This window comes from Stomoxys calcitrans, chromosome 3 (genome assembly GCF_963082655.1).
Source record: "Stomoxys calcitrans chromosome 3, idStoCalc2.1, whole genome shotgun sequence".
Taxonomy (NCBI): Eukaryota; Metazoa; Arthropoda; class Insecta; order Diptera; family Muscidae; genus Stomoxys; species Stomoxys calcitrans.
Genome location: NC_081554.1, coordinates 193,673,852 through 193,686,533, shown reverse-complemented (window position 1 = coordinate 193,686,533; position 12,682 = coordinate 193,673,852). Strand labels below are relative to the sequence as shown.

General features: G+C 39.8%; 1 protein-coding gene across 1 annotated transcript; it reads right to left on the bottom strand.

Moving 5' to 3' along the window:
* Positions 1–11,137: 11,137 nt before the first annotated feature.
* LOC131996249 (uncharacterized) lies at positions 11,138–12,388 on the bottom strand. The gene has a single exon (XM_059365761.1). It carries the CDS (start codon positions 12,386–12,388, stop codon positions 11,138–11,140), a length of 1,251 nt encoding a protein of 416 aa, XP_059221744.1.
* Positions 12,389–12,682: the final 294 nt, after the last annotated feature.

The window sequence follows — 12,682 nt, the reverse complement described above, 5'->3', positions numbered from 1 at the left end:
TGACTTCCTACAACTGTGCCAAATATGGCTCAAATCAGTTTATAACCTTTTATAGCTCAACATATCAACATATCTCGGATATTGGCTTCTTCAGTCTCTAAAGGGCGCAATTATGATCCGAATTGGTTGAGATTTTGCCCAAAGCGTTTTATTTTGACCATTAACAACTGTGCCAAGTATGGTCTCAATCGGTATATAACCTGATATAGCTTCCATATAAGACGATCTCGGATCTTAAGTTCTTGAGCAGCTAGATTACGAAATCATTATCCGATTTGGATGAAATTTTGCACCAAGTGTTTCAATGTGACTTCCAATAACTGTGTTAAGTATTGTTCAAATCGGTTCATAACCTGATATAGCTCCCGTTTAGACCGACTTAGGATCTTGACTTCTTCAGCCGCTAGAGGGCACAATTATTATCCGATTTAACTGAAATTTTGCACCAAACGATTAATTTTGACCTACAACAACTCTGCCCAGTATGGTATAAATCGGTTCATAACCTAATATAGCTGCCATATAAACCGACCCTGGATCTTGAATTCGTAAGCCTCTAGAGGGCGCAATAATTATCTGATTTTTTCTGAAATTTTCTATGATGTTTTTTTATTTAACCATCAACAACTGTTCTATGTATGGTCCAAATCTGTTCAAAAACTAATATAGCCCCCATATAAACCGATCTCAAATCTTGACTTCTTGAGCCTCTAGAAAGCGCAGTTATCATCCGATTTTGCTGAAATTTTCCATGAATAATTGGAGTGGGATAGTCAATGAACTGTCATCTGTATACTCCGATGTCCGTGCGGAATTTCCTAGGTCTCCTCCAGTTTGTGACGATGCAGCCTGGTATCAGGGCCGATACAGACTAATTGCCTTCGGAGATCAACGCTCAATTGAAATGTATCGTTGGGAAGTAAAAAAGATTGGTGAGATTTGGCCAGGTGCAGCACTAGATTTAGTCAAGAAGAAAGATATTCCTTCTCGACCAATGGCGCATGCTTGGAACCCTGGGATTCCCTCAGATCCTGAATCGATACATGGAAGACTAAGGGAATGTAATCCCAATTTTTCAACCACCGACTGGAAGATTGGCAGATTGGGTGAGGCTTATGGTGGCCGGAGACATGCAGTATTCGTCCTAAACTAAGGCTGTCTCGCATATCTCAACAAGTCTGAAGAGGTTGTATTCTACGGATTCAACAAGTTGAAACTCAACAAGGGAATCAGGAGACGACTCAGCAGTTGCCGCTAAACACTTGCCTGAGGAACTATCGACCACATCGCTAAAGTCTGGCGGATTGCAGGAGACTAAAAATCCCTCTGCCACAATCGAGACAGTTCGTTGCCATCCCCTCGGCAACGAAACGGGACCCGACAAGCCCTGTGTGAGTGATCACAAAGTTGGATTAAGCTTAAGGTTTGCGCCAGCAGGGAAGCACGGAACTCAAAAATTACTTTCACAGCAGCAGGTTGTGAATCATCTAAGGAGAAATCGTCCACAACGCAAGTGCCCAGTGTCCTGAGGAAGAGTGATTCCACAGCTTTCTCACCTGCTCCTGGATGCGTACGGAAGCTCACGGAACTCCTGGTGGAATCAGAAGACGAGGCTAATAAACAGTGGTGGAAGTTCTGAATCCTGACTATGGTCCGGTTTCTACAGATAAATCTCCACCATTGTAAGAACCCTTCGGCGGCACTAAAGATCCTCCTGATAGCAGGGGGATTTGACATGGTTCTTATCCAGGAGCCATGGATCCGCATTCATTCATTTATGCGATTCATGAAGGAGGGCAGCCAAACTAAACGCGTATTTACTTCTTTTTCGTTATATTAAAACTGTTGTTCTTGCCTCCCAATTTCTTGTTTCATTTTTGATTGCCTCATTATATCAATAATTACTTTAAATTAATTTTTTTGCCTTCACTCAAAACTAAATCAGACAATCATAAAATATCTCCCGGATCTTTTCGAGCGAATTCTGACGGCCATTAATTACATTTACACCTTTAACGCGCAGACAATTAATGATTTTTGTATAAATCTGCTTTTTTCGTTATTTTCTTTGCTGTATGTAAACAGTTTACGATGATTTTGCTATGGTAAACAATTGGGCATTTATATGCAAAATGTGTTAAAGCACATCATCATCATAAACCGCAATAATGATGCGCATGACTTCTATTTAAATGGATGGCAAGCCTTATTGAAGATTTATTCAATTAATCGATATTAATGGTTGGCAAAGCGCCGCCGACATTTACTTGCATAAAAACTATTAATTTTCCATAAACTAAACAAAATATGCCATGTAGGCATTTTGACAAAAATGACGAAAAAAATATAGACACAATTTTGCTTTATTTTGTTTGAACAAAATGATTGCAAATTGTTGTAAGCCAGAGCTGATGGATGTTGTATTTTTATACCCTCCACCATAGGATGGGGTTTTACTAATTTCGTCATTCTGTTTGTAACTCCTCGAAATATTCGTCTAAGCCATAATTTTAAGTCGATCTAACCATGTCCGTTCGTCAGTCCGCCCGTCTGTCTGTCGAAAGCACTCTAACTTTCCAAGGTGTAAAGCTAGCCGCTTGACATTTTGCACAAATACTTCATAGTAGTGTAGGTCGATTGGGATTGTAAATGGGCCATATCGGTCCATGTTTTGATATAGCTGTCATATAAACCGATCTTGGGTCTTGACTTCTTGAGCATCTAGAAAGCGCAATCTTTATCCGATTATGCTGAAATTTTGCACATAGTATGAGTTTAGTATGACATGCAACAACTGTCCTAATTATGGTTGAAATTGGTCCATAACCTGGTATAGCTGTCATATAAACCGATATGGGGTCTTGACTTCTGGAACCTCTAGAGGGCGCACTTCTCATCCGATTTAGCTGAAATTTTGCTGCCATATAACCGATCCGGGATCTTGACTTCTTAAATTCTTACTTATGCTTAAATTTAGCATGTCGTGTTTTGTTTTGACTTCCGACAACTGTGCTAAGATCGGACCATAACCTGATGTAGCTGCCATATAAACCGATCTTAAATCTTGACTTCTTGAGCCACTAGAGGGCGCAATTCTTATCCGATTTGGCTTAAATTTTGCACGAGGTGTTTCGTTATAATTTTCAACGACTTGCTTAGTATGGTTCAAATCGGTTCATAACCTGATATTGCTGCCATATAAACCGATCTTAAATCTTGACTTCTTGAGTCGCTAGAGGGAGCAATTCTTATCGGATTTGGCTTAAATTTTGCACGAGGTGTTTTGTTATAATTTTCAACGACTTGCTTAGTATGGTTCAAATCGGGCCATAACCTGATGTAGCTGCCATATAAACCGATCTTAAATCCTGATTTCTTGAGCCACTAGAGGGCGCAATTATTATCCGATTTGGCTTAAATTTTGCATTACGTGTTTTGTTATGTTACTTCCAACGACTGTGCCAAATATGATTTAAATCAGTCCCTAACATGATATAGCCGTCATATAAATTTGTGTATAACGGCCTCTCCCATAAGCTTCAAGATACGTGTCAAATATGGTCTGAATCGGTTATAGCCTGATACACCTCCCATATAAACCAATCTCCCTATTTTACTTCTTGAGTCCCTAAAGGTCGCAAATTCCTATTCGATTTGGAGGAAATTTTACACAATGACTTCTTCTATGGTCTCTAACATTCAATCAATTAAGGTCCGAATCGGACCATAACTTTATATATCTCCAATAGCAAAGCAATTATTTTCTTTTATTTTTTATTTATTTATTTATTTTTTTTTTTGGCTAAAAAGAGATACTGGAAAAAGAACTCGACAAATGCGATCCATGGTGGCGGGTATATAAGATTAGGCCCGGCCGAACTTAGCACACTTTTACTTGTTTTGCCTAAAAAGAGATACTGGAACAAGAACTCGGCAAATGCGATCCATGGTGGAGGGTATATAAGATTCGGCCCGGCCGAACTTAGCATGCTCTTACTTGTTTTTCTCTTTTCTGGTGCCCATTGTGTACCCCAAACCTCATACAATTTAGTATTTTGCCTATCAATTGATGACCAATGCAAAGTCCCTAACTATAAACAAATTTGCCTTCTGCATTTGCCCATACTTTTTTGGCTTACGCTAGCCAAATATGCATTCTATCAAAAAAAACTGTCAAAATATATAATTTATTAGCCACGTCATTAGATTGCTCCATGTTGCCTTTCTAGCACTAGTGCCCATTTGCTGGCGGCAGAACCTAAAAGGTGGGCATTTAACACCAACAAGCACAATGGGTTGGAAAGAGAGAAAAACTGACCTGCTACAAATTATTCCATATGTCCTGTAAATGAAGGAATTCTCTTCCGAAGAAGCTGCTTCTCTGCTATCAAGGCAAGGAAGCTAATCTTGTGGCAAATAGGAAAATAGTACTAAGAACATGGAAAGAAGATTTTTCAAAGCTATTGACCTCTGGTAGATTCGGCGATAAAAATTCCTATTTTCTGACAAGTGGGGAAAAATAAACACTAGATTGCTAAAGAGCAACAAGGCAGCAGCAGCTAATGGGTTGCCTTCTAAATTATTTAAGACTGACGCAGAGATACTGTCAGTGTTTTGTAAACCGTCGGTTATGACAACAGTTGCCAACCTCTGCTTAATCATCAATAAATTTGATCGTCCATCCATCCAATATGTATGTCGAACCCTATGTATGCCTCCTACCTTTACAACAATTGCAGTAATTTATTTTAGTACCATCCAATACAAATCAGATATACTGTATAGTATATCAGTGCAAAGTGCTGCTGGTAAGCTATCGATATCATACAACCAAATGATTAATAGTGATTTGCGCTATATAGTACCAAAATAAAATACAAAAAATATTAAAATTTTTCACCCCACTGTGCTTAGTTGTGCTGCATACCATTGATTGTTAAATGCAATTTTTCTTTGTAGCAATTTTGTGAGCGCTTTCATAAATTATCCCAGCCCATTGAGGGCCTAGAGAGAGAGAGAAAGCCAAACAGTTAAAAATTAGCATTCTATTATTATGTAAGTATGCATGCAAAATAAACAACAAAAGAATGTTTATAACGAACTCGATACAAATAATCAAATGGTGAGTTGCCGATCTCTCTCTCTCACTCTCCCTCTGTCACTGCTTAGCCTGCATATGAGTGAGGGAAGTACTGGTAAAGAAAAAAACCCATACACACACATCCAAATACCCAAATAATTGCAATCATTAACACAAAAGGTAGCAACAACAACAAAAATCAAAATAAATATTGAACACCGATAAATTTCAACTTCAAAAAAAGGTACAACACAAACAGCACAGACAGACAGGCAATGTGACAGACACATGCAATTTCTACCCCCACATACCAAATATATTGTAAAAAAGGACAACTTTGGCAAACAAAGGACCTACAATTTAGAATAGGCGTACGCTAAACATCATCGTTGTCATTACAAAGCATTGACTAATGAACATGAAGCCGCATAAACATTCAAAACCATAATAGATGGAGGGACAAACAGACAGGCAGAAAGGCTGATAACTAAAACAATCAAATAACCGTTTATTTCGTCCTTTTTTATTGCAATTTTGTCCAACATTTTGGTGGTGAAAACAAAAAAAATTTAGCTTAGCACCTCTTCAAATCTGGCCCAGCATTGCAAATTGATTAGAGTGTGCTGCTATAGGGTGTTCTGTGCTATGTTTAGCAACAACACCAAACACCATTTACAATGTGGCAAACAAGGTCGTTAAGGATCAAATAACTTGAGTAATTTATGAGTCTTTGGACATTTGTCTAAAAGAATCAAAGGCCCAAACCGAGGGCCAGAGTACTTGAGAGACAATGGCATGTACCAAATCGAATAAACCATAACATGGTCCACCACAAAAGGTGTCCTTTATTAGAAAGCTATCAAGGCGGCCGGTCGTTTTATAGCCATTACAAATTCAAGTGTTTCATCTTTTATGCTAATTTCATATGGCCCATGATGAATACACCCGCTGCTACTGGTGGTGTTGGTAATTTTGAATATTTTTTGATGAGATGAGGGCAATGTTTTGAAAGTTTTAGAAAATGTTGGTAAAATCATACAAAAAAAATAAAACAAAACAAAAAAATAACAATTAAAAATAAAATAAAATAAAATATTATAATAAACAAGTAAACGCGTGCTAAGTTCGGCCGGGCCGAATCTTATATACCCTCCACCATGGATCACGTTTGTCGAGTTCTTTTCTCGGCATCTCTTCTTAGGCAAAAAAGGATATAAGAAAAGAGTTGCTCTGCTATTAAAACGATATCAAGATATGGTCCGGTTCGGACCACAATTAAATTATATGTTGGAGACCTGTGTAAAATTTCAGCCAATTCGTATAAGAATTGCGCCAATTGGGGCTCACGAATTAAAATATAGAGAACGATTTATATGGGATCTGTATCGGGCTATAGACCGATTCAGACCATAATAAACACGTTTGTTGATGGTCATGAGCGGATCTACCGTACAAAATTTCAGGCATATCGGATAATAATTGCGACCTCTAGGGGCCAAGAAGTCAAGATCCCAGATCGGTTTATATGGTAGCTATATCAGGTTATTAACCGATTTGAACCTTATTTGACACAGTTGTTGAAAGTAAAAATAAAATACGTCATGCAAAATTTCAGCCAAATCGGATAGGAATTGCGCCCTCTAGAAGCTCAAGAAATCAAATCCCCAGATCTGTTTATATGACAGCTATATCAGGTTATGAACCGATTTGAACCATACTTGGCACAGTTGTTGGATATCATAACGAAATACTTCGTGCAAAAATTCATTCAAATCGGATAAGAATTGTGCCCTCTAGAGGGTCAAGAAGTCAAGACCCAAGATCGATTTATATGGTAGCTATATCAGGTTATGGACCGATTTGAACCATACTTTGCACAGTTGTTGGGTATCATAACAAAACACGTCGTGCGAAATTCCATTCCAATCGAATAAGAATTGCGACCTCTAGAGGGTCAAGAAGTCAAGACCCAAGATCGGTTTATATGGTAGCTATATCAGGTTATGGACCGATTTGAACCATACTTGGCACTGTTGTTGGATATAATAAGAAAACACGTCGTGCAAAATTTCATTTCAATCGGATAAGAATTGCGCACTCTAGCGGCTCAAGAAGTCAAGACCCAAGATCGGTTTATATGGCAGCTATATCAGGTTATGGACCGATTTGAACCATACTTGGCACAGTTGTTGGATATCATAGCAAAACACGTAATGCAAAATTTCATTCTGATCGGATAAGAATTGCGCACGCTAGAGGCTCAAGAAGTCAAGACCCAAGATCGGTTTATATGGCAGCTATATTAGGTTATGAACCGATTTGAACCATACTTGGCACAGTTGTTGGATATCATAGAAAAACACGTCATGCAAAATTTCATTCCAATCGGATAAGAATTGCGCACTCTACAGGATCAAGAAGTCAAGACCCAAGATCGGTTTATATGGCAGCTATATCAAAACATGGACCGATATGGCCCATTTACAATACCAACCGACCTACACTAATAAGAAGTATTTGTGCAAAATTTCAAGCGGCTAGCTTTACTCCTTCGGAAGTTAGCGTGCTTTCGACAGACAGACGGACGGACGGACGGACAGACGGACGGACATGGCTAGATCGACATAAAATTTCACGACGATCAAGAATATATATACTTTATGGGGTCCCAGACGAATATTTCGAGTAGTTACAAACAGAATGATGAAATTAGTATACCCCCCATCTTATGGTGGAGGGTATAAAAACAAAAAATTTAAATAAAAGTAAGTTCAGCCGGGACGAGTCTTATATTCCCTCAGCATGGATCGCATTTGTCGAGTTCTTTGTTTGATATCTCTTTTTATGCAAACAAAGAATAATGGAAAATAATTATTATGCTACAGTCCGATTCGGACCATAAGTAAATTGAATGTTGTAGACCATAGTAAAAGTCATTGGTTAATATTTCAGTCCATTCGGATAAAAACTGCGTCTTGTAGGGCTCAAGAAGCATATTCAGGAGATCGGTTTATATGGAAGCTGTATCAGGCTATAGATCGATTAAGACCATATTGGACACGTATGTTGAAGGTCGTTGTGCAAAATGTCAGCGAAATCAGATAAGAATTGCGCCCTCTAGAGGCTTTAGAAGTCAAGATCCCAAATCGGTTCATATGACAGTTATATCAGGTTATGTATCGATTTGAACCATGTCATTTGTTGAAAGTCATAACAAACAACTTCATGCAAAATTTCAGCTAAATCGGATGAGAATTTCGCCCTCTAGTAGCTCAAGAATTCAAGACCCAAGATAGGTTTATATGGCAGCTATATCGGCTATGAACCGATTTGAACCATACTTAGCACAATTGTTGGAAGTGATACCAAAACACCACGTTCAAAATCTCAGCCAAATCGGATGAGAATTGCGCCCTCTAGAATATCAAGAAGTCTAAACGGGAGATCGATTTATATGGCGGCTATATCAGGTTATGGACTGATTCAGACCATACTTGGCACAGTTGTTGGAAGTCACTCTTCAACGATATGTGCAAAATTTCAGCGAAGTCAGATAACAATTGCACCCTCTAGAAGTTCAAGAAGTCTGATCGGGAGATCGGTTTATATGGCAGCTAGATATCAGGTTATGGACTGATTCAGACCATACTTGGCACAGTTGTTGGAAGTCATTCCTCAACGATATGTGCAAAATTTCAGCCAAGTCAGATAACAGTTGCGCCCTCTAGAGGCTCAAGAAGTCTGATCGGGAGATCGGTTTATAAGGCGGCTATATCAAAACATGGACCGATTTGGTTCATTTCCAATCTAAACCGACCTACACTAATAAGAAGTATTTGTGCAAAATGTCATCACGATATTTCGAGGTGTTACAAACGGGATGACTATATTAGTATACCCCCTTCCTATGGTGGAGGGTATAAAAACGAATTTGATATGCAATTGTTCATCAACGTCTTTGGGAAACCGTCTCACCCCAAAACCCTTCCAAACCGGACATAATTACCGACCATGGCAATGTGGAGCTTAAATGAAAGGTCTTTGGGAGTATAGAAATAAGCTGATATCAATTTTCAGGACCAAGTGTCGAGCGGCCGCCCCACTCACAAACACTTCCCAAATAGGAAGTATTTTCAGACCATGGCAATATGGGATTCAAATAAAAGATATTTGGTAGTAAAGCGATTAGGACGTATTTGCTAAACTTAGTAATATGGAGCTCAAATTGAAGGTAGCCGCCCGCCCAAGTCTCCGGGAGGCCACCCAACCCCAAAAAAAACCTCCACTCCCGCAAATTGGACATATTTTCCGACCATGGCAATATGGGACTCAAATGAAAGATATTTGGTAGAAGAGCACGAATCTGATATCAACAAAAGGGACCGAGTGTCTAGAGACCGTCCCAACACCATTACACCCTCCAAAAAGGTTGTATTTGCTGATCTTTGCGATTTGGGGCTGAAATAAAAAATATTTGAGAGTGAAGCACCATGGAGGGCCACTCCCACCTCTTAACAATCCCAGACAAGATATATTTTCAAATTATGGCAAAAGATACTTAAAAGTAGAGCACGAATTTGACATTTGTTTTGAAATCTAGTGTTTGGGGAAAACTCATCCCATGAACTCCCCCCAAACCAGACATATGTAGAAACCGACCATGACATGTGGGACTCAAATGAAAGTTATTTCCTGGTAGAAAACGAATCTGATATCCACTTTTGGGGCTAAAGGTCTGACTACCCGAAGCTACCACCATAACCATACCGTACATATATACCGACCATGTCAATATGTGGCTGAAATGAGAGGTATTTGGGAGTAGAGAACGAACTTTATATCCACATTCGAGGCTAACTATTTGGTAGGACGTCCCACTCCCATAATCCACAAAGGTAATATCCGGCTCAAAAAAAGGAATTTAACATACAAAATGACTAAAAACCTCCCGAAAAAAATTACTAAAAGCAGCCAAAGATCATTTCTTGGATCACTCTTTCCTTTTTTTTTGAGTACCCTGTGGTACAAGTGATAGATTATAAGATCTAGATTAGAGTATCACAGAATAGACTGAAAACATTCTATCCATATGAAGTGAATGTGCATATCTTGAAAATCAGACTAGAAACTTACTTCTTGCCACGTACGGCGAGTATTGTTATGTACTCGCAGTACGTGGCATCGCTGCTACATAAAATTAATTAAATTTGCATCCAAGACACTTTACTGGGTTGCGGCAGTTAGGTCGTCTTTCAGTAGCAACAGCACTGTCATCACCACATGCCCATAGGGTAATTTATAGCAAAACCATTATATCATAAAAAATGTACCTAATCATGTCATCGATTGAATTATGACTCAATTCCTTAGCCAATCACACTTAAGTTTTATCACCCATTTTGGTACGAGCCAACCGGGTTCTAATAACATTATTTAAAAAAAAATGGCCGTTATTTTGAAAATAAAAGAAAAACCAAAATTAAAACATCTGTCATATGTTCCTCCATTACAGCTACTTATTTGCATAATTCCTTTGAGAGCTTCCTGTGAAGTGGCCATAGCCATTTTCTCTTCTTTCTCCTCTTTACTTTTGTTTAACAAAGCTGACAATTTAACTCCCATAATACTTTTTCTTTTGTTGTTAATTAACTTAATTCGACGAAAAAGAGACACCGCAATGGTAGTGGCGTAGAGTACAATATCCTCATACAACGGTGTTTACATCGAATTATTGATGCAAATGCTAAGGTGAAAAACTTTTCACCTGATCAGCCCGCATCACTTGTTGGAAAAAAATACAAAGTGAATTTGTTTGTCATTATTTTTGGCCTGGTGTTCCCTTCAAAATGGTTAGATGATGTACTCCAAAGTGAACGGAAGTACGCCATGGTGTAGAACAGCATATGTAAGACATACACTGGGGGAAACACAAAAAACTTTAACTTCTTATTTGAAAATGTTGGAAAAAAAACATGAAACTCATAAGAATGATCTGGATTGAAAAGTTCCTAAGGAACATAGATACATCTATTGTAGTTTTTTTAATTAACCTGGGAATTATGATCCACTATGCAGGAATCTCAAAAATACCAACTGATTCCGCAAATACCAACTGAATCCGGTCGAAGACATGGTCGAAGACATGGTCGAAGACATGGTCGAAGACATGGTCGAAGACATGGTCGAAGACATGGTCGAAGACATGGTCGAAGACATGGTCGAAGACATGGTCGAAGACATGGTCGAAGACATGGTCGAAGACATGGTCGAAGACATGGTCGAAGACATGGTCGAAGACATGGTCGAAGACATGGTCGAAGACATGGTCGAAGACATGGTCGAAGACATGGTCGAAGACATGGTCGAAGACATGGTCGAAGACATGGTCGAAGACATGGTCGAAGACATGGTCGAAGACATGGTCGAAGACATGGTCGAAGACATGGTCGAAGACATGGTCGAAGACATGGTCGAAGACATGGTCGAAGACATGGTCGAAGACATGGTCGAAGACATGGTCGAAGACATGGTCGAAGACATGGTCGAAGACATGGTCGAAGACATGGTCGAAGACATGGTCGAAGACATGGTCGAAGACATGGTCGAAGACATGGTCGAAGACATGGTCGAAGACATGGTCGAAGACATGGTCGAAGACATGGTCGAAGACATGGTCGAAGACATGGTCGAAGACATGGTCGAAGACATGGTCGAAGACATGGTCGAAGACATGGTCGAAGACATGGTCGAAGACATGGTCGAAGACATGGTCGAAGACATGGTCGAAGACATGGTCGAAGACATGGTCGAAGACATGGTCGAAGACATGGTCGAAGACATGGTCGAAGACATGGTCGAAGACATGGTCGAAGACATGGTCGAAGACATGGTCGAAGACATGGTCGAAGACATGGTCGAAGACATGGTCGAAGACATGGTCGAAGACATGGTCGAAGACATGGTCGAAGACATGGTCGAAGACATGGTCGAAGACATGGTCGAAGACATGGTCGAAGACATGGTCGAAGACATGGTCGAAGACATGGTCGAAGACATGGTCGAAGACATGGTCGAAGACATGGTCGAAGACATGGTCGAAGACATGGTCGAAGACATGGTCGAAGACATGGTCGAAGACATGGTCGAAGACATGGTCGAAGACATGGTCGAAGACATGGTCGAAGACATGGTCGAAGACATGGTCGAAGACATGGTCGAAGACATGGTCGAAGACATGGTCGAAGACATGGTCGAAGACATGGTCGAAGACATGGTCGAAGACATGGTCGAAGACATGGTCGAAGACATGGTCGAAGAGGGAGATAAGGGGATCCGCTAAACAATTTTCTGATGTTTGCTCCGGGATTTGAACTCAAGCGTTCAGCATCATATACGGACATGCTAACCTCTGCGCCACGGGAATTAGGGTTTATGCATGATCTAGAGAGTCTTTGCGGATTTTTGAAGTAGCTGCACTGTGAGACGGTCATGGACTTTGTGGACAGTCAGACAAGGCTTAAGGCTCTGGCATAGGGACTTCTAAGATCGAGGCTGACATTCTTCGCGGGGTTTCGAAGCGTCTGGCTGCCTTGTCAGACTTTA

Coding starts and splice junctions, on each gene's coding strand:
- LOC131996249 (XM_059365761.1), bottom strand. CDS start 12,388: ATGTCTTCGACCATGTCTTCGACCATGTCTTCGACCATGTCTTCGACC.